The sequence below is a fragment of the Apium graveolens genome, chromosome 11, assembly GCF_009905375.1.
Source record: "Apium graveolens cultivar Ventura chromosome 11, ASM990537v1, whole genome shotgun sequence".
Classification (NCBI taxonomy): domain Eukaryota; kingdom Viridiplantae; phylum Streptophyta; class Magnoliopsida; order Apiales; family Apiaceae; genus Apium; species Apium graveolens.
The window spans coordinates 2,396,754-2,420,499 of record NC_133657.1 but is presented as its reverse complement, the minus strand read 5'-3'; the positions used below and the strand labels follow the sequence as shown (position 1 = coordinate 2,420,499).

At 35.9% G+C, this 23,746-nt stretch overlaps 1 protein-coding gene across 1 annotated transcript; it reads right to left on the bottom strand.

The window, feature by feature from the left end:
• Nucleotides 1-11,181: 11,181 nt before the first annotated feature.
• Nucleotides 11,182-22,818, bottom strand: LOC141697588 (protein FAR1-RELATED SEQUENCE 5-like). The gene is made up of 5 exons (XM_074502048.1): nt 22,597-22,818; nt 15,963-16,022; nt 15,792-15,872; nt 15,633-15,688; nt 11,182-12,232 (listed from the first exon to the last, which is right to left on the bottom strand). Exons 1-5 carry the CDS (start codon nt 22,816-22,818, stop codon nt 11,182-11,184), a joined length of 1,470 nt encoding a protein of 489 aa, XP_074358149.1.
• Nucleotides 22,819-23,746: the final 928 nt, after the last annotated feature.

Sequence of the window (23,746 nt, the reverse complement as noted above, 5' to 3'; positions counted from 1 at the left end):
TGAAACGAAAGAAATTTGGTTTCACAATATTCCTCGTAGGGGGACACGAGGTATGGAGCAAAAATTGAGGCAACCCGTTTTTGGATATCTTTCCATAATTTGTCATTATGGATTTATGATATTGCATTCGAGTTCTTTTGGGGTCGTCTGGAAGTGAATCGGAGCTGAAAAAAATGGAACCCGGTTTCAAAATAATCATTATAAGTACACGAGGTATGGAGCGAAAATTGAGGCGGCCCGTTTTTTGGATATCTTTTCATAATTTGTCCCTATGGATTTATGGTATTGCATTCGCATTCATTTGGGGTCGTCCGGAAATGAATCGGAGTTTAAACGAATGGAACTTGGTTTCTGAATAATCCTCGTAGGGGGTAGAACGTGAGGTATGGAGCGAAAGTTGAGGCGGCCCGTTTTTTGGATTACTTTTCATAATTTGTCCCTATGGATTTATGATATTGCATTCGCGTTCATTTGGGGTCGTCGGGAAGTGAATCGGAGTTGAAACGAATGGAACTTGATTTCCCAATAATCCTCGTAGGGGGTAGTACACGAGCTACGGAGCAAAAATTGATGCTGCCCATTTTTTGGATATATTTTCATAATTTGTCCCTATGGATTTATGAAATTGCATTCGCGTTCATTTAGGGTCGTCTGTAAGTGAATTGGATCGGAAAAGAATGGAACCCGGTTTCCGAAAAATCCTCGTAAGGGGTAGTAAACGAGGTATGGAGCGAAAATTGAGGTGGCCCATTTTTTGGATATCTTTTCATAATTTGTCCCTATGGATTTATGATATTGCATTCGCGTTCATTTGAAGTCGTCTGGATGTGAATCGGGGCTGAAAAGAATGGAACCTGGTTTCCAAATAATCCTTGTAGATGGTAGTACACGAGGTATGGAGCGAAAATTGAGGCGGCCCATTTTTTGGATATATTTTCATAATTTGTCCCTATGGATTTATGATATAGCATTCGCGTTCATTTGGGGTCGTCTGGATGTGAATCCGAGCTGAAAAGAATGGAACCTGCTTTCCAAATAATCCTTGTAGATGGTAGTACACGAGGTATGGAGCGAAAATCGAGGAGGCCCATTTTTTGGATATTTTTTCATAATTTGTCCCTATGGATTTATGATATTACATTCACGTTCATTTGGGGTCGTCTGGATGTGAATCGGAGCTAAAAATAATGGAACCTGGTTTCCAAATAAACCTTGTAGATGGTAGTACACGAGGTATGGAGCGAAAATTGAGGTGGCCCATTTTTTGGATATCTTTTCATAATTTGTCCCTATGGATTTATGAAATTGCATTCGCGTTCATTTGGGGTCGTCCGAATGTGAATCAGAGTTGAAATGAATGAAATTTGGTTTCCCAATATTCATCATCGAAGGTAGAACTCGAGGTATGGAGCGAAAATTGAGGCGGCCCCTTTTTTGGATATCTTTTTATGATTTGTCTCTATGGATTTATGATATTGCATTCGCATTCAATTGGGGTCGTTGGGAAGTAAATTGGAGTTGAAACGAAAGAAATTTGGTTTCACAATATTCCTCGTAGGGGGACACGAGGTATGGAGCAAAAATTGAGATGACCCATTTTTGGATATCTTTTCATAATTTGTCCCTATGGATTTATGATATTGCATTCGAGTTCATTTGGGGTCGTCTGGAAGTGAATCGGAGCTAAAAAGAAAGGAACCCGGTTTCCAAATAATCATTGTAAGTACACGAGGTATGGAGCGAAAATTGAGGGGGCCTGTTTTTTGAATATCTTTTCATAATTTATCCCTATGGATTTATGTTATTGCATTCGCACTCATTTGGGGTCGTCCGGAAATGAATCGGAGTTTAAATGAATGGAACTTGGTTTCTGAATAATCCTCGTAGGGGGTAGCACGCGAGGTATGGAGCGAAAGTTGAGGCGGCCCGTTTTTTGGATTACTTTTCATAATTTGTCCCTATTGATTTATGATATTGCATTCGCGTTCATTTGGGGTCGGTGGGAAGTGAATCGGAGTTGAAACAAATGGAACTTGGTTTCCCAATAATTCTCGTAGGGGGTAGTACACGAGCTACGGAGCAAAAATTGAGGCTGCCCATTTTTTGGATATATTTTCATAATTTTTACCTATGGATTTATGATATTGCATTCGCGTTCATTTGGGGTCTTCTGGATGTGAATCGGAGCTTAAAAGAATGGAACCTGGTTTCCAAATAATCCTTGTAGATGGTAGTACACGAGGTATGGAGCGAAAATTGAGGCGGCCCATTTTTTGGATATATTTTCATAATTTGTCCCTATAGATTTATGATATTGCATTCGCGTTCATTTGGGGTTGTCTGGATGTGAATCGGAGTTGAAAAGAATGGAACCTGGTTTCCAAATAATCCTTGTAGATGGTAGTACACGAGGTATGCAGCGAAAATTGAGGCGGCCCATTTTTTGGATATTTTTTCATAATTTGTCCCTATGAATTTATGATATTACATTCACGTTCATTTGGGGTCGTCTGGATGTGAATCGGAGCTAAAAAGAATGGAACCTGGTTTTCAAATAATCCTTGTAGATGGTAGTACACGAGGTATGGAGCGAAAATTGAGGCGGCCCATTTTTTGGATATCTTTTCATAATTTGTCCCTATGGATTTATGAAATTGCATTCGCGTTCATTTGGGGTCGTCCGGATGTGAATCGGAGTTGAAACGAATGAAATTTGGTTTCCCAATATTCATCATAGAAGGTAGTACTCGAGGTATGGAGCGAAAATTGAGGCGTCCCCTTTTTTGGATATCTTGTTATGATTTGTCTCTATGGATTTATGATATTGCATTCGCATTCAATTGGGGTCGTCGGGAAGTGAATTGGAGTTGAAACGAATGAAATTTGGTTTCACAATATTCCTCGTAGGGGGACACGAGGTATGGAGCAAAAATTGAGGCGGCCCGTTTTTGGATATCTTTCCATAATTTGTCCCTATAGATTTATGATATTGCATTCGAGTTCATTTGGGGTCGTCTGGAAGTGAATCGGAGCTGAAAAGAATGGAACCCGGTTTCCAAATAATCATTGTAGGTGGTAGTACACGAGGTATGGAGCGAAAATTGAGGCGGCCCATTTTTTGGATATCTTTTCATAATTTGTCCATGTGGATTTATGATATTGCATTCGCGTTCATTTGGGGTCGTCCGGAAATGAATCGGAGTTTAAACGAATGGAACTTGGTTTCTGAATAATCCTCGATGGGGGTAGCACATGAGGTATGGAGCGAAAGTTGATGCGGCCCATTTTTTGGATTACTTTTCATAAATTGTCCTTATGGATTTATGATATTGCATTCGCGTTCATTTGGGGTCGTCGGGAAGTGAATCGGAGTTGAAACGAATGGAACTTGGTTTCCTAATAATCCTCGTAGGGGGTAGTACACGAGCTACGGAGCAAAAATTGAGGCTGCCCATTTTTTGGATATATTTTCATAATTTGTCCCTATGGATTTATGAAATTGCATTCGCGTTCATTTGGGGTCGTCTGGAAGTGAATCGGATCGGAAAAGAATGGAACCCGGTTTCCGAATAATCCTTGTAAGGGGTAGTAAACGAGGTATGGAGCCAAAATTGAGGTGGCCCGTTTTTTGGATATCTTTTCATAATTTGTCCCTATGGATTAATGATATTGCATTCGCGTTCATTTGGGGTCGTCCGGATGTGAATCGGAGTTGAAACGAATGGAACTCGATTTCCGAATAATCCTCGTAGGGGGTAGTACACGAGGTTTGGAGCAAAAATTGAGGCGCCCCTTTTTTGGAGATCTTTTCATAATTTGTCCCTATGGGTTTATGATATTGGCTTCACGTTCATTTGGGGTCATCGTGAAGTTAATCGGAGTTGAAACGAATCGAACTTAGTTTCCCAATATTCTTCGTAGGGGGTAGTACACGAGGTATGGAGCGAAAATTGAGGCGGCCCAGTTTTTGGATATTTTTTCATAATTTGTCCCTATGGATTTATGATATTGCATTCACGTTCATTTGGGGTCGTCTGGATGTGAATCGGAGCTGAAAAGAATGGAACCTGGTTTCCAAATAATCCTTGTGGATGGTAGTACACGATTTATGGAGCAAAAATTGAGGCGACCCATTTTTTGGATATTTTTTCATAATTTGTCCCTATGGATTTATGAAATTGCATTCGCGTTCATTTTGGGTCGTCCGGAAGTGAATCGGAGTTGAAACAAATGAAATTTGGTTTCTCAATATTCCTCGAAGGAGGTAGTACTCGAGGTATGGAGCGAAAATTGAGGCGGCCCCTTTTTGGATATCTTTTTATGATTTGTCCCTATGGATTTATGATATTGCATTTGCGTTCATTTGGGGTCATCGGGAAGTGAATTGGAATTGAAACGAATGAAATTTGGTTTCCCAATATTCCTCGTAGGGGGTAGTACACAAGGTATGGAGCGAAAATTGAGGTGTCCCGTTTTGTGGATATGTTTTCATAATTTGTCCCTATGGGTTTATGATATTGGCTTCATGTTCATTTGGGGTCCTCGGGAAGTTAATCGAAGTTGAAAGGAATGGAACTTGGTTTCCCAATATTCCTCGTAGGGGAAGTACACAAGGTATGGAGCGAAAATTGAGGCAGCCCATTTTTGGATATCTTTTCATAATTTGTCCCTATGCATTTATGATATTGCATTCGCGTTCCTTTGGGGTCGTCTGGAAGTGAATCGGAGCTGAAAAGAATGGAACCTGGTTTCCAAATAATCCTTGTAGGTGGTAGTACACGAGGTATGGATTGAAAATTGAGGCGGCCCATTTTTTGGATATCTTTTCATAATTTGTCCCTATGTATTTATGAAATTGCATTCGCTTTCATTTGGGGTCGTCCGGAAGTGAATCGGAGTTGAAACGAATGAAATTTGGTTTCCCAATATTCCCCGTAGGGGATAGTACTCGAGGTATGGAGCGAAAATTGAGGCGGCCCGTTTTTCGGATATCTTTTTATGATTTATCCCAAAGGATTTATGATATTGCTTTCGCGTTCAATTAGGGTCGTCGGGAAGTGAATTGGAGTTGAAACGAATGAAATTTGGTTTCCCAATATTCCTCGTAGGGGGTAGTACACGAGGTATGGAGCGAAAATTGAGGCGGCCCGTTTTTTGGATATCTTTCCATAATTTGTCCCTTTGGATTTATGATATTACATTCACGTTTATTTGGGGTCGTCGGGAAGTGAATCAGAGTTGAAACGTATGGAATTTGTTTTCCCAATATTCCTTGTAGGGGGTAGTACACGAAGTATGGAGCGAAAATTGAGGCGGCCCGTTTTTTGGATATCTTTTCATGATTTGTCCCTATGGATTTAGGATATTGCATTTGCGTTCAATGGGGGTCGTCGGGAAGTGAATCTGTGTTAAAACGAATGGAACTGGGTTTCCGAATAATCCTCGTAGAGGGTAGTACACGAGGTATGGAGCAAAAATTTAGGCAGCCCATTTTTGGGATATCTTTCCATAATTTTTCCCTATGGATTTATGATATTGCATTCGCGTTCATTTGGGGTCGTCGGGAAGTGAACCGGAGTTGAAACAAATGGAATATGGTTTCCCAATATTCCTCGTAGGGGGTACCACACGAGGTATGGAGCGAAAATTGAGGCGGCCTGTTTTTTGGATATCTTTTCATAATTTTTCCCTATGGATTTATGATATTGCATTCACGTTCATTTGGGGTCATCCGGTAGTGAATCGGAGTTGAAACGAATGGAACATGGTTTCTAAAAAATCCTCGTAGGGGGTAGTACACGAGTTATGGAGCGAAAATTGAGCCGACCCATTTTTTGGATATCTTTTCATAATTTGTCCCTATGGATTTATTATATAGCATTCGCGTTCATTTGGGGTCGTCCGGAAGTGAGTCGGAGTTGAAACAAATGGAACTCGGTTTCCGAATAATCCTCGTAAGGGGTAGTACACGAGGTATGGAACGAAAATTGAGGGGCCCATTTTTTGGATATCTTTTCATGATTTGTCCCTATGGATTTATGATATTGCATTTGCGTTCATTTAGGGTCGTCGGGAAGTGAATCGGAGTTGAAACGAATGGAATTTGGTTTCCCAATATTCCTCGTAGGGGGTAGTACTCGAGGTATGGAGCGAAAATTGAGGCGTCCTATTTTTTGGCTATCTTTTCATGATTTGTCTCTATGGATTTATGATATTGCATTCACGTTCATTTGGGGTCGTCCGGAAGTGAATCGGAGTTGAAATGAATGCAACTCGATTTCCGAATAATCCTCGTAAGGGGTAGTACACGAGGTATGGAACGAAAATTGAGGGGTCCCCTTTTTTGGATATCTTTTCATGATTTTTCCCTATGGATTTTTGATATTGCATTTGCTTTCATTTAGGGTCATCGGGAAGTGAATCTGAGTTGAAACGAATGGAACTTGGTTTCCGAATAATCCTCGTAGGAGGTAGTACACGAGGTATGGAGCGAAAATTGAGCCGGGCCATTTTTTGGATATCTTTTCATAATTTGTCCTTATGGATTTATGATATTACAATCGCGTTCATTTGGGGTCTTCTGGAAGTGAATCAGAGCTGAAAAGAATGGAACCCGGTTTACAAATAATCCTTGTAGGTGGGAGTACAAGATGTATGGAGCGAAAATTGAGGTGGCCCGTTTTTTGGATATCTTTTCATAATTTGTCCCTATGGATTTATGATTTTGCATTCGCGTTCATTTAGGATCGTCCGGAAGTGAATCTGAGTTGAAACGAATGGAACTCGGTTTCCGAATAATCCTCAAAGGGGGTAGTACACGAGGTATGGAGCGAAAATTGAGGCGGCCCGTTTTTTGAATATCTTTTCATAATTTGTCCCTATGGATTTAGGATATTACAATAACGTTCATTTGGGGTCGTCGGGAAGTGAATCAGAGTTGAAACGAATGGAATTTGGTTTCCGAATAATCCTCATAGGGGGTAGTACACGAGGTATGGAGCGAAAATTGAGGCGGCCCATTTTTTGGATATCTTTTCATAATTTGTCCCTATGCATTTATGATATTGCATTTGCGTTCATTTGGGGTCGTCGGGAAGTGAATCGGAGTTGAAACGAATGGAACTTGATTTCCCAATAATCCTCGTAGGGGGTAGTACACGAGCTACGGAGCAAAAATTGATGCTGCCCATTTTTTGGATATATTTTCATAATTTGTCCCTATGGATTTATGATATTGCATTCACGTTAATTTTGGGTCATCCGGGAATGAATCGGAGTTGAAATGAATGAAACTTGATTTCTGAATAATCCTCGTAGGGGGTAGTGCATGAGGTATGGAGCGAAAATTGAGGCGGCCAATTTTTTGGACTACTTGTCATAATTTTTCCCTATGGATTTATGATATTACATTCGCGTTCATTTGGGGTCGTCGAGAAGTGAATCGGAGTTGAAACGAATGGAACTTGGTTTCCCAATATTCCTCGTAGGGGTTAGTACACGAGCTACGGAGCAAAAATTTAGGTTGCCCGTTTTTTGGATATATTTTCATAATTTGTCCCTATGGATTTATGAAATTGCATTCGCGTTCATTTGGGGTCGTCTAGAAGTGTATCAGAGCTGAAAAGAATGGAACCCGATTTCCGAATAATCCTAGTAAGGGATAGTATACGAGATATGGAGCGAAAATTGAGGCGGCCCGTTTTTTGGATATCTTTTCATAATTTGTCCCTATGGATTTATGATATTGCATTCGCGTTCATTTTGAGTCGTCCGGAAGTGAATCCGAGTTGAAACGAATGGAACTCGGTTTCCGAATAATCCTCGTAGGGGGTAGTACACGAGGTGTGGAGCGAAAATTGAGGCACCATGTTTTTTGGATATATTTTCATAATTTTTCCCTACGGAGTTATGATATTGCATTTGCGTTAATTTGGGGTCGTCGGGAAGTGAATCGGAGTTGAAACGAATGGAACTTGGTTTCCCAATATTCCTCGTAGGGGGTAGTACTCGAGGTATGGAGCGAAAATTGAGATGACCTATTTTTTGGATATCTTTTCATGATTTGTCCCTATGGATTTATGATATTTCATTCACGTTCATTTGGGGTCGTTCGGAAGTGAATCGGAGTTGAAACGAATGGAATTCGGTTTCCGAATAATCCTCGTTGGGGGTAGTACACGAGGTATGGAGCAAAAATTGAGGGGCCCGGTTTTTGGATATTTTTTCATGATTTGTCCCTATGGATTTATGATATTGCATTTGCGTTCATTTAGGGTCGTCGGGAAGTGAATCGGAGTTGAAACGAATGGATTTTGGTTTCCCAATATTCGTCATAGGGGGTAGTACACGAGGTATGGAGCAAAAATTGAGGCGGCCCCTTTTTTGGATATCTTTTCAGGATTTTATTTCGTATGTAGTTGGAATTTATTTCATATGTCGTTGGATTTTATTTCGTATGTGGTTGGTTTTTATTTGGTGGATTTTTTTGGATTTTGGTGGTTATTGTTAGATTGTTGTGGATTTTGGTGGATTATTGTGAATTTGGTGGATTGTTACGAAATTGGATTTTTGTTGTGAATTTGGATATGGTTGGGTTGCATGCAGGTTGGAATCTGATTTTGGTGTTTTTTGGTTTAAATTTGCAGGCTGGATTATGCTCTATTTTTAGGCTGCAAAAATAAATTCCAGACCCCAACCGCGGAAAATTTCCGCGGTCCCTCTCCAGCCCAACCGCGGAAAATTTCTGCGGTCCATGTGTTTGGTTTTTTGCCCCAAAAATAGAGCAGAAAATAGAGTAAGGTAAGTAACCTTCTATTGAATTTTTTTAATTTTTGGAAGTTGATCCTAAACTAACTTCCAAAAATCGAAACCACTCTCAAAAGTCTTAAAATATGGTAATGTGTGATTTTCAGAAAAAAAAATTATTTTTTTTTCTATTTTTACAGTAATTTGAAAATTCCTTAAAAAGTCAACAAAAGTCAACATTTATTCCAATTGTTAAAAATAAACTTTTTAATACATTTCATAACAATTTCTAATGTATACTTCGACTTGTAAATTTTAATTTTCAATTCAAATTTATAGGTAAACTTTCAATCTCAAATTTTATACTTTAATTCATAGAAAAGCTATAATTGCCTCTCAAATTCAATGAAAATTATAAAATACATAGGTTTGAATGAAAATTACACGATCAATACAATCCACTAAATTTTACAAAATGTATTGATCCTAACCAAAAATACCTAATATATTAGAAAGACCACCGGATAACCGGTGTTGAGCAAGTCCTTGCGTAGTATCTATGAAGCATGCAATATGGTAGAGAACAAGTACACAACCATCACGGATATGCCTTTTCGTAAGTTTCCACGGGTAAGGTTTGGAGTCGTTCCAAATGGTAACGGAAATCGTATTCGACCCATCGTAGAGACGAAATCTTGCAAAACATGTCCTGTGTTCCCTCTCCATCCCTCCCGTTAGGTGTGAAACCCAACCCTTCACATATTCGATGCGCATTTTGTCCATATTACAACCCTCACGAGGCCTCAAGTTTACCATATCGGCAATCCGATCACATTTAACAAGCTTACCGCCATTCCATCCGGATTTTTTCCATTTTCCATCGGGCGTGTTGTTGCCCAAATTCAAGATCGGAAGGAAGTACGGATCTGGATGAGAGTTCACCAATCTCCAAAGTTCTGTACCCTCCATCCAATTGCATGCCTCGATCCAATTTTTGGCCCTATAAGCTTCCTCATCGGGTGGGTACAAGTCTGTTTCCTCTTCCTCCACATGGGGCGGCTCGTCATTGTCCACAAGGGGCATCAACTCAGCACATGCATCTTCCATCTCACTAAAGGTTGGTGAGATCACATTTTCCTCGTCATTGTCCTCATATTACGAGTCGCTTGGTAGGGAGTCCGAGAATATGTTGCTAACATGGGAAACCGAATCACAACTATGATCAGAGTTGTTGTCACCACTATACTCGCTAGTCATGTTACCTATCACAATAAAACACAATTATAGGATAATAATTGGCAATTATATGACAATAAAACATAACAAAAAAGAAAGCAATGTTAAACACTTAAAATTCAAATCCATTAAAAGATTACAACATTCGGTTATAAAATGCTACACTCCTAATTATATTGCGATTCTTGAATATTTTTAAGATCTTCTAGTCTACTAGCACGCTTTCTTTTATCATGGCCTTCCATTTGACAATAAGTGCACTTTCTTGGCGGCTTCACCTTTTTACCAATCGATTTTATGGGACTTTTGAAACAAACGTCCTTTTTCCTCCCTTTAGTTTGGGACATAATAGGGTCAAGAATTGGTTCTTCATGAGCACTTGCATTTGGAGCATGCGAATTCCATCAACGCTCATTCTTTCGAGAATTGGTATTTCTCGATTCATCACTCCAACGGAATAATTATACCGTTCCTTGGATGCAATGCTACTTTGACAAAAACTCATGGTTAACATTGTCATGCTATTAAATCGATCGGTTGAGGTCATCTCATGACTTTGTCCAACATCCAAATTATAAGGCAATACACCATCAACTCTATTGGCATGCATTGTCCACCTCCGGTTTATGTTAATACGGGGGAATTTCCGAAACCCGTTTCTTAGTGAAGACCGCCAATAGGTGTCTACAAGGTAGCCCCGAATGTTCAAGCATTCTACACGTACACATTCCCAAAGACCTTGCTTTCTCGAATGCCACAAAATAAACATTTCTTCTCATAGGCTCGGACATGGGCCTATAACAACTATAGTACGTATAAACATCCCCCATTCCCTCCCCTTCTTTACTAGCTCGTCGGTCTTTTTCAACAAAGTATTTTGAAGACTCAACCAATTCATCTTGAAATCTTCTAAACATTTCCTTAGTGTAGATACAAGAAGCATGATACTCCAATGTGGTATGCAATTTCATGGGACGTTTTAGATTAATGGTGACATAATCTTCTTCCTTCTCCCTCATGAATTGCCTTGCCAATGCTTTTTGGGTATTTTCAATGAATTCCTTCAAACCCGTTGCCGAACTCACATACTTATCAAAAAAGAATTCATCCCCTCACTCCTCGATGTACTATTTTGAAATGCCGAAAATGTGTTTCTAGTATATGCAGGAATCCACTTGCGCTTCAACTCATATAACCCATTTAACCATTTATGTGATACTTTTCCACAAACGACGCCCATCTAGCCTCAAAAACACATTCGGTGAGAGATTTATAAATGCAATGGTTGAAGTACGTCTTGAATTCCAAAAAAGCTGAATAATAATGAGCTAATTTCTCGGGGAATTTTTGACTAATATGCCAAGAACACAATAAATGGGTAGTATTCGGGAGTACAACCGCAATAGCGCTTACCATGGCTTGATCTTGATCCGTGATTATAGTCAATGGAGGATTATTCCCCACACCTTCAAGCCAAGTACGAAGAATCCACTCAAAAGTTGATGTGTGTTCATCCCGCATCAATGCAAACCCGAAAATTACCGATTGATAATGATGATTGACTCCGGTAAATGGGACAAATGGCATTGCATATCTATTTGTCCGATAAGTGGTATTAAAAGCCATAACATCGCCAAAATTTTGGTAAGCCATTATACATCTCGGATCAATCCATACTAGACACTTCAAGCGATTCTCTTCATCGACTTCGGTCCTAATAAAATATTTAGAACCACTTTCTTCATTCAACCTATGAAACAAGTCCAACCCCGCTTGGGCGTCACTAATCTCAAACCTTTTCTTCCTCTCGTCTCTTAACACATTCCTAACATGTTGAACATTGAAACCAACTTTTTCATTACCTCCATGAATTTTACCAATCCCATTCATCACTTGACAATTACGAACCCTTGAACCATAAAGCGTTTTAATCAAACTATGGGTCGCGGTGTTGATATGTCTTTCTCGTTGTACCAAATTCATCTTACTAGGGGAAACAAGACCGTGGTTGTGTACCAATTCAAGGCTAGTTACCTCCCAGTGATGTTTTTTCTTTTGATAATTGACATACATCCTCACCTTGCACTCACTTTTAGGAAGAACCTCTCTACGCCGTTTATTTTGACTACTCTCGGCGACAAAACTTTTTTCATAAAGCCTACAAACATATAAACGACCATATATCTCGTTGTCTTTATTACGATGGCTAGCTTGAATTTTAATAGCAAATTCATTTCGTAAAGCATAAGCCCTAAAAAAATGACCAGCCTCATCCACACTTTAAAAATTTTGATTCAAATATGGAACTCCCCCCCCATCAACATTTTCATACAAATTTGCATCCTCTACATTATCATCTTCATCTTCATCCTCACCCTCAACATTATCACTATCATTTTCAACCTCATTTTCATCTTCAATATCAACCAAATCGTCATCTAAATTAATAAATTCCTCATTAATATCTACAAAATCATCATCTTCAACATATACAGGGGTTTTAGGTTCTTCACTAGTATTTAAATCATCAAGATGTAAACTATGATCATTAGCCTCTTTTTTTTTCATTTTCACGTTTATGACGAAATATACGAGCAAATAATTTATCCGCCATGAAAATATGAAATTTAAGATAAGAAATATATCTTGAATTGACAAAACTACTTGAATTTCTTGATAAAAATGCCCAAAAATCGCCTAATATGTAAACTTGGAGAGTAGGTTTTTTTGGAAATTTTTATGTTTTGTGTGGTGAAATGAGGAGCTACTGGATGTTGGGGATAAGGGAGCAGTACCCAACCGCGGAAATTTTCTGCAAAGAATTTTTTTGATGGTTTTTAAGGGTTTGAACTTTTAAAATTTGTAGATTATTTGCTCTCAATGACATATTTCATGGCTGGTACTTATACAACAGCGACTCTTCTTCAGTTTTAATAAAAGTAATAATAAACATTTAAGCTGATAGATAGTTGAACTTTTTTCGTCCAAAACAATTTAAGATTTAAGGTACAACAGGTTGGAGGTCTCATTTTAGCAAAATTCACTTACTCTATATCTCCCATGTCATTTCGCTACTGTATTCTCTCCTATTTGATGAACTCTCTTTACTGTCCTATTCCTTAGAAAGAACATTAAAGAGCTATAAGCAGATTATGGAGGTTGAGTCTTACATATTAAAAAGAACATGTAACTCCATGTATAAACCAAAACTTAGAGAGAAATGATCCAAAAGAAAGAGGAAAACTACATAGTTAAGTGTAAAATAAGAGCTGCATGTTTGTAATACTCACTTGAATACCACAAGGACAAGAGAAATAACTCACTGCCATCTTGAATATGAATTTATGTCTGTAACCTTATGGTTGTTCTATAACCATTTTCCAACCCAAGCACCAATATGTGGGTGCTCATAATCGCAGTTCTTGAACTTGAGTTATAAAAAATGCCTTGCATAACTTTAACAGCTTATGAAGAGATATCAACACAATGAAGATGAAGTTATATATATGATGAAAGTTTTTTAACCATTTTGCTCATTTTTCTAGTACTAATTTAATAGGAAGATACAAGATGTAGTCATGTCAACTAAGTATAGCCTAAAAAAATCATCAAACAGGCTTTCAAAGTAAGTCGTACCAAAGATAAATGTAATATTAACTTTGGTATTGCTAACAACAGAGTCACAAATTAAATGTTAGCGGGATCCAAAATAGAACAAATATAATTTATACAGATACTTTGTCACATATGCTTCACGAATTGTGAAACCACTAGCAGCCATAACAATCTTTAGAGTGAGAGTATGTGAAAATAAGCACAAACCTAGCGACAAATATTTGGTCAGAGCCTTGAGCAAGCATGTGAAAATTGCAACAACCACAGAAAGTACGACACACCTCGGGATAAAAAGACTGCGAAAATAAGGGCAAAATGGACATGATAGATGATAAAAAAGGGTGAGATTAATGCAAATAATTCAAACTTGGTGTACAAGCTATAGTTAAGGACGTGAGCCAACATAGAAAAATGAAAACCTTTTAAAAATGAAGCTGCAAATAGGGCAGATTCTTAGACCGAATCCAAAAGAATGAGAGAGTGGAAGATAAGGCTGCTACTTGCAACTAGGCGCATTGGCATCTCATGAACCTTCAAAAATAGTGAATATGAAAAGCAATTGTTTTTAGAAAGTTAAGTAATTTTGGAATAGTTACCATTTGTGATAAATTAAAGCAAAGGTGCATAACTATATTCTTTATTTTTTGCGATTTTGTTAGCAAGTACATTGATGTTTTTTAATTCCACGCATCTCTTTATAAGAATGATAGTCTTGATATTTGAAGGGAATAAGTAATATAATCATGAGAAACAAAGTTATTACTTATGTTAACTGAATATAATATACAATAATGATATACTTTAAACCGCAGTGACACACCATATAGTTATAATCTAAGAATTATATCTAAAAACAGCGAACATGTGAAAAGAACTAACCTTCTTCTATTTGCCCGGATGACAAGCTATGTTTGACTGAGACCACTTCCTCTGTGCACACTATGACAATTAAAACATATTAAGCATTTACACTTTCATAAAACAATAGTTACAAGTTGCATCGTCAATATGTAAGATTAATTCTTTTTTAACCTTATAAAGTTCACGTCACAAGTACTCTCTCTAAGAAGTTTGACGGCACTTTTTATCAGATTAGAGATTAGTAACCAACACAAGTGACATCCATAGATGTCATGATCCGCACTATCAAGCTTTCCCAAGAGGATTGTGTTTAGTTGTATGAAGGTTTGAAAGCTCGTATGTCATTTTCTATGCTTTGTGTGCGAATAAGACAAAGAGTGCATCTCAACCTTGTCCCCCTCAAATGTACTTACAAATGCAAAACATGAATTGTTTGGATAGTTCGGTGGTAGACATTTTTTTTAATTTTGCAGTAATCTGTGTCAATAACCCAGGCCACTTAAGCAATATATATATATATATATACTGTAAAACAGATACAATAGAGTAAATATATTACACATTCCCTCCTGGCATGAACACAAGAAGTATTATGTGAGAAATACACGACAACTGATTTGTTTCCCTCCTTTAAAAAAGATAAAAGAAAACTGATTTGTTTACAATAATTGCTTGTACGTACCTAAAACTAAAGCTAGCGTATTAGTATTCGCAAAATTTGTTGGCTGAAGTTTTGTGCAAACGAAAAGTCATTTTAGCTTGGGTTCAACTCTTGGTTACGTATTTTTCTTTGTTTTACACTTTTTTAACAGTATTTCTTAGTGTTCCTTTTTTTAGTCTTTTAATTTTATGATTTTGAAAGTAATAAACCCTCATAACCATTATTCTAATATATTTAGAAGTTAGTAATAATGTAACATGAGCTTTATTAAGATTTTTATTTGCATTTTAATCTATTTTATAATAAGAATATTTTATTTTTAAAAGTAGAATATAAAACTGGGCCCATATTTTTGGTTATGCCATCGTCACTGCTCACAAAAAAATCTATGAATATATATGAAGATCCTGCATCTCTCTTTTAACAGTATATTTATGAAAAATAAGCTTCTGAAATCTTAACATGATAATTAGTTATAGCTAATAGGGTGCTAAATGTTTAGTTTCTTACCTACTTGTCATCATCACAAACCAAAGGAGGTTGAGGAGGCCTTAGCATCTCATGTTCATCCTTCAAGTTTAACAATGTAACATGAGCTTTATTAAGATTTTTATTTGCTTTTTAATCTATTTTATAATAAGATTTTTTTATTTTTAAAATTTGAATATAATACCGGGCCCATATTTTTGGTTATGCCATCGTCACTGCTCACAAAAAAACCTATGAAGATATATGAAGATCCTGCATCTCTCTTCTAACAATATATTTATGAAAAATAAGCTTCTGAAATCTTACCATGATAATTAGTTATAGCTATTAAGGTGCTAAATGTTTAGTTTCTTACCTGCTTGTCATCATCACAAACCAAAAGAGGTTGAGGAGGCCTTAGCATCTCATGTTCATCCTTCAAGTTTCAAAATATGCATATATAAATACACAAAAAGAAGGGCAAAAGTATACTAGAATTACTAAAAACTCCTAGAATTGTATTTTACAAATTGGGAGAAATAAAAAACGAGTTTACAGAATATAGTACTAATTCGATAATACAATTCTTTATGAGCTTCGTAAAATGCAACATGTGTGCTTCAACAAATAGCGTCGGTTATGTGACATAGTCAACATTAACTTGAATTGATGGACAAATATAACTCCTATTTAACAAAAACCTCGAGGGACTACTTCCGCATTTCATTAGACAATTCTCTCTTTCGTTCAATTTTATAACGGTTCACACCACGGAATAAAAGATTATATGAACATCCCACGAGTTATTATATATGAAGTCTCATTAACAACCTTGAAAGATTCTGGAATTTGTCATCAATCGGAACTTGGTTAAGGCCTTCATGATGACAAGACTAAAGATTCCTAACTAATTATACATAATCTTCTATTGTCAGAAGAGATAATAGGTGAGCAGTAGTCTGAGCATGGAAGAAGTCTCATTAAAACATTGCAATGAGTACACTTCTGATAAATTAAACCCTATTCAAAGATTGGTAAACTACTTTGCAATCCTTCGTGAGTGAATTGACCTAAAAATAGGAGTGACAATACAAAAATGATGTTGCTGGAGTTTGAAAAAGCTATAAAAATGGTGTCCAAGGCAAAAAGAATCCATATAATTGATCTTGACACAAAGCATATATTAATTAGTAAAATGAAACCAGGTAGTGAAGCGTGTGCTAAAAATTATGTCAAAACATGGAACTCCGGTAACTTTAATTTAAAAAGTATATAGAAAGCAAAATATATAGAGACTCTTACCAGCAGTTGATTTATCAGAACTTAGTTAAGGCCTTGAGAATGACAATGCTGAATTTAGAGTTAGAGAACACTCCCAATTATAGTTAATCATCATGGAGAATAATATCAATTACATGAGTTCTTAAAAAAAAGGCTTGTACTATAAAAAATTTCAGTGAGGCATAGACTCAAACAGATTGTGAACAATTATAAAAATGAATACAATATAAAATAGTGTGTCATGTGCTACTGGTTTAAATATAAATAAATACCTTGGAAAATAACAAAAATATGCAATGAGCAAACTCATATATATATATATATACATACTAAGGAGTTGCAAACGAAGCATACTTGGCTGCTTCCTTCGGAAGTGCTATAACACAAAAAAATCAAAGACAGGAATAGGTGTTTCACCAATTCTTCATCAAACTAACTAATAAAAAAATCATTAATACCAAAACTCAGTGGGGATAAAAGTATCACAAACTCAGAAAAGTAGCGTAATATATGCACTATATAATCGAGACCATACAATGATCACAAATGCGCCAGGAAGAAGAGAGGGTGGCAAAGAACCAAGAGGGAGCGAGAAGGGTAGAACACGGGGAGATGAAACGCGAAAAGCAGAGGAAGAGTTGCAGATACAATATACGCATATATCTGGATAGAGCTTACGTTATTTTTAAGAATTGAAGTGGCAGTAACATGGCATAGTACGTGGCGCTGACCTGGAATAAATTGGTTCCCCAAAAACTGCTTGTTGCAGTATTATAAGCTACTTATACTCAATACTATGAAACTCTATTCCAAATTATATTTCATGACTGCACTAAAAAAATTATTTGTACATTTATGAAACTCCATTCTGTACATATTAAGATTGGTAAAAAAATATATGAATAAGGTCAAACAACCATTGGACTATTTTCCATATCAATTTTGTGTTTCATTTTAACCCCACTTTGTATCTTTTCTATTCTATTTTTCGGTCAACAATCATTAAAATTGACCAAATTTCTTCGATTAACAGACTCCACAAGTATATATTCATGAAAATGAAATGCGAAATGCAGAGGAAGAGTTGCAGATACAATATACGCATATATCTGGATAGAGCTTACGTTATTTTTAAAAATTGAAGTGGCAGTGACATGGCATAGTACGTGGCGCTGACCTGGAATAAATTGGTTCCCCAAAAACTGCTTGTTGCAGTATTATAAAGATAATAGATTTCAATATAATTTAAAAGGCTAACTGTTGAGCAAATTAATTTTATAAAACCTGCTGTATGGGCCAAAATATTTGTTTTCATACTTAATTTATGAGTCAATTTATTAGCCTTCAAACCTAACTCTTGACTCTGCAGCTAATTTATTAGCTTTTAAATCTAACTTTTGAGCTAATTTATTTATTTTCGAATACATCTCCTAAATCTGGAATAAATGTATAATTAGTTTGTGAACCTATTTAGAGTTATATATAAAAATATCAATATTAAAGGGGACCGGCGATTACTAGCGATTCCGGCTTCAAAATGCCGTCACATGAAACTTAATTCACACTAAGCTATGAGGCCATTTAACCTTATGTTAAAACTCATTAACTAGGTATATAAATCTTTTTTATTATTATTATAATTTTTTCTGTACAAATGTAAAATGACAAACTTACTTGTTTATTTATTAAAATTTAAAAAATATGTTATTTGTAAAATTGAAGCTGTATCGAGGCATTTACATGCACACTCATTACCAATATGCCACTTATTCATATTAATTCTAAAAAAATGTACTTAACATGAGTGCATGTGTGTCGTGAACCTTTTACTTCTTATGAAAGGATAAATGCACTCTTGTACTTGTTAAATTTTAAAAATATATTATTATAAGAATTGAACATAGGTGTTGCTATTAACATGCACACATTATGCAATTTACCCATTGAGAATTAATATGTCTGTGTAAGTGCGTCACATGAGTGGATCAAATAATATTTTTCTTATTGGGATTTGTAAATTAACATTTTTCCTGTCATGTATAGATATTATACAAATTTATTAATAGGTCGTGTTCCAGTGAGAATTTGTTAAAATGAGAATCGTGAGAACTGGTTATTTCTGTACTTGAAAGTCGTGATTTTTTGAAAAGTTGAAATTTCGAACGATAAATTGGTGATTTTGTGCAAACAAAAAATTTTGAGTTTTGCAAAATCACCAATTTTCACTAAAAATATCACCCGTTTTCACAGTTTTCATTTTACGAAGTTCTCATTTGAGCAAAAACCTTTATTAATAAACCAAAAATAAAAAGCGATATAATTATGTGTTATACAAAAATATTCTAGAAAGTGACATGTGTGTCTCGCGGTTTATTATTTTTTTTATAATAAAATACAAAACATCTTTGTTCTACTCAAGATTCTTTGTTTCTTGAATTCCGTACATAAATTAGTTTCATCCTCCATGTCAATAAATGGCGAGCCCTCTGAGACATAGGGCTGTAGCGCTCCCCTGCCTCAGATTTGTAAACTCGTTTAGTTGGGTTTGATTCAGATCGTTTAATAAAATGAACCGAGTTCAGGTAAAAATTTCGGCCTGTTTAAGTTAATCAGGAGCTCAGTATTCCCAAAAATTGATTGCACCCGAATCAATTGCACATAAGTCAAAACTCGCGAGTTCGGCTTGACTCGACTCGAACTCAAAACTCGAGAGCTCGTTTACAAAACAATTGTAAAAAACTAAATTAGTTCATATATATACAACCAATTTTTTTTTGATTTTTGAAAATTTAAGAATATTATAGATTAAATATATTTTAACATCTATATAGTTAGATCATCGAGAAATATTTTTGAAAAATAGAAACATTAGTATGGGATAAAGAACTAGTTACAAGTATTGGAGAATATAATAGTGATCTACTATAATCTCCAACCAAATTAACCTTTGGTTCGAATTACACTCAACTTGAAACTCCGGTCGCGCGGCCCGAGTACAATATTAGTGAGACGTGTGTAACAACATATTGAATAATTTACTATATTATAATTTTAATTTGGAATAATCATTTTGATAGCAACATGCATTTATATGATATCTTCAATCTAAGTAAAACAAATGATGTAACTTATCAATAATCTAGATATGAAGTTTCACTTCCTGACGGAAAAAAATAAGTTTCACGTTTGTTCCAGAAAAAAGCACATCCCCCTTCGGTCAAGATTTTTTGCATGGGTGTTTGGCCTCCTCATTGAATTTATTGTGTTTGTAGTATCCTCAATGTGGGCGATCACTTTGTACGTAGGAACAAAGTACTTTTTGTTAGGAGCAAACACACACATATTCGAGATTCAATTCTATCAATACAAAATACACACACAACAATATATTTGACGTGGAAAACCCACGTTCCAATTTGTATTATTAATCAAAACAATTATCAATAATACATCAATACATAACACCTCAATGATGTCCCAAACTGATACTTGAGTCAACCAATCTCAAGCGTCTCCCGCATGATACTTAAGATGACTACATCTCTTAAGCATACATCAAAACAATTACATGACTATGTGTCCGTTTGGGATATTTTAAAATAAGTAACTTATAATTTAAACTGAATAAGTGACTAATAAGTGATAAATTGATAAATGTTTATAAGTTATACAAGTGATTAGATAATTTAACTTATAAGTCAGTTTTTTTATTTAAATGAACTAAAATAAATAATTTTTAAATATAAATATCTTAATTCTTATATTTTAAATTATATTAACATTTATAATTTTTTAATTCAAAACTAAAATTGATAAAAAACAAAAAACAAAAAATAAGTCGGAAAAAAAGTACGTCGTTACTAACATTCAACTTATCAGCTTATAAGTTATAAATTCAACTTATAAGTTGGGTCGACAAACACCCTCAATAAACAAACACCCTCAATAAGCTGTTGCATGCTTATAAGTCAATAAGCCGACTTATCAGATTTGCCAAATAGGCTCTATGTATATATAGCCATCACAAACTTAGCCAACAAGACATACCTAATCTGATTATAATAATAATAATTATCTACCCATACAATTATTACCCAATCTCAATATGATAATAATTTTAAACACATACAATTATTATCCAATCCAATTATGTCTTGTATCATCAAGCTCATACCATATATTGGATTTAAACCCAACACTTTTCAGTCGGCCGGCCTAATGGATACTATATAAATATAAAACTTAGCCGCATTGCTAGCCTATACTTTACTACAAAAATTTATCTCGCGTGAAACGAGCGAATATTCATAATTCATAATTAATTATGAAGTAATAGAATCAAACTGAAACAAAGTTCTCAACATTGTATAATAGTGCAATCATATTCGATCCCCCATGTTGAATAGTTTAAAGTGTACTCATGTAGTACTACAATTACAAAGCGTGCAAAAGAAACGTTACATTGTAAATTCAAATGATAATTTTCTTTTCTAAAATTGTCATCTTTTACTCACGGGTCCTGTTCTCTGACAAACGTGTTTCAGGGAACGCTTAGCCAACACATCACTACCTGACCATTGGATGAGCAATCCAATGACCAGGATTTAAAAAAATTGATTCTTTCTGCGCATAATATCCGCGGAAAGAGTTTTTTGTTCAGTCTTTTCACGCAAAATATATGCGAAACGTGTAATGACAAAAATGTCCTTAAATCTCTTCCGCATTTGTTTTTCGCAGACGTCTTAAGAATGAATTTAACCCGATTTTGAACCCTTTTTCAATAATTGTTGTAAAATTGAAAACAAACTCGATTAGGCTGCGATTAAGGCGATTTTTGGTGCGATTGCTTGGTGATTACATAGGAGAAGCAGTGTTGCATCGATTCCCCACATTTATCTGCATACATGTGCGTTGTTTAACCCGATTCAGTGTTCATTCGATTTCAATTAGGTCTAAATCAAGTTTCTAGGGTTATGGTTATGTTTCTACTTCAAATTGGTGGCAATTCGTGGTGGTTTATGCTTATATGGGTGGTTATGTGTAGCTTACACATATGTTTTTGGATTATACATATGTTATTATGACTTGCAATTTTTTTCCCTGTTTATAAACTTAGTAGGGAATTTGGTCATGATTTGTGTATGAACTGATTACGCACGAACTTGTGTACGAATTATGTTCGAATTTGTGTGAATTATACACCCCGAAAGTCAAATTTCTGATTATGCACTCGTTTGTGTCGAATTTCTGATAAGACATGTGTTTTTGTCTATTGTAATGGTTAGTGTTGATTTCCTAGTAAACGTTAAGTGATATATGTATGTTTTGGTTCGTAAGGATGTTGGTTGTTTGTGTATGGTTGTTAAAATAAGCCGAATAAAAGCATGTTGAATGTGTAGTCTCTAATATTTGTGTACATATGAATTGATGTGAACCACTTTGTTAACAATTTTTTTCATGTTTATTGTTTCAGGATGAATAACGTATTGCTGGGTCCCGTTAGTCATACCGTTATTTTTTATAATGAGTATCATGCAAGTTTGGATGTTTGGGAGGGACGTGAACAGGGTTCTTTTGAAGTGCTATTTTGGGAACATGAGCATGCGTCTATGAGTTTTGTCTGATGTTTAGAAGGAGCTACTGCATAACACTGAATTTGGTATGTTTGCCAATCAGGGTGTGGTGTTGCAAAATGATGCGAGGCTCGTCACAATACTTGTTGAAATCACCTTTAAATTCATCCTTTGTAAAATAGATTTAAAGCTTTTCGAGAAATTTGTTACTAATGTGTCAAGAACACCACAAATATGTGGTGTTCGGTAGTTGAGATTGAATTGCCCCGCCATGACTTGATCCTGATCGGTGATAATAGCCAAGAGTTCTTTCCCTTCAATGGCATCTAACCAAGTACCCAAAACCCACTTAGATGTAGTCTTCAATTTATCACGCATTAGTGAAAATTCAAAAATAACCGATTGGTACTGATGGTTGACCCCGATGAAAGGCACAGAAGGCATAACATACCTATTTGTTTAATATGTTGTATCGAACGTAACCACATCACCAAATTTTTTGTAGGGCAACAATGACCGATGATCAACCCATAGCAGACAATTCAATCTTCCTTCTTCATCAATTAGAGTCCTAATTAAAAAAATTCCACCACTTTCCTCTTCTAACCGATGTAACAAATACAATCCCGCTTGAGCATCATTCACACTCAAATTGTCCTTCCTAAAATCACGCACCACATTTCTCAAATGTGGGCATCAAAACCTACTTGCTCCACTCCTTCATGCAATTTTCCAAAGATATTCATTTGTTGTCTAGGTTGGATACTCGAAACATGAAAGCTCTTGATTAAATTCCTTTGGGCAACAGTTACATGTCTCTCCCTTCTAATCAAGCTCATCTTAGATGGTGACACAACATCGTGATTGTGTTTTAACTCCAAAGACATTATCTCCCAATGGCTTGTATTTCTTCTATTACCCACATAAATCATAAATTCGCATCCACTCCTAGGAAGTTTATCCCTGTGTATTTTCTTCTTTGTACTACTAGTACTTCCAATCAAAATTTCATCATCCTCAACGGGTTCTTTATCACGATCTTCTCCCTCCAATTATAAACATATGTACGGGCATATATTGATTTGTCCTTAACTCACCTTTGTGTGTTTTGAATCTCAATTGCAAAGCCATTTTTAAAGCGTACGCCCTAATTACATTCTTCGCGGCTACTAAATTAGGAAACTTTTATTCAAGAACGGAATTACAATATTTTTTATTCTTCAAAAACACTGTTATCCTTTTTTTCACTACTATCATGCATAAAGTCACTCTCTCGTGCAAATCTTCATTTAAAAACACATTTTCA

Excerpts from the sequence above, each read along its gene's own strand:
- LOC141697588 (XM_074502048.1), bottom strand. The coding sequence starts at position 22,818 with ATGCGTGATAAATTGAAGACTACATCTAAGTGGGTTTTGGGTACTTGG. Across the intron at positions 15,873-15,962 it reads TTTGTGATGATGACAAGCAG|AAGAGAGATGCAGGATCTTC; the intron begins GTAAGAAACTAA and ends ATATATTGTTAG. Across the intron at positions 15,689-15,791 it reads TAACCAAAAATATGGGCCCG|GATGAACATGAGATGCTAAG; the intron begins GTATTATATTCA and ends TTAAACTTGAAG.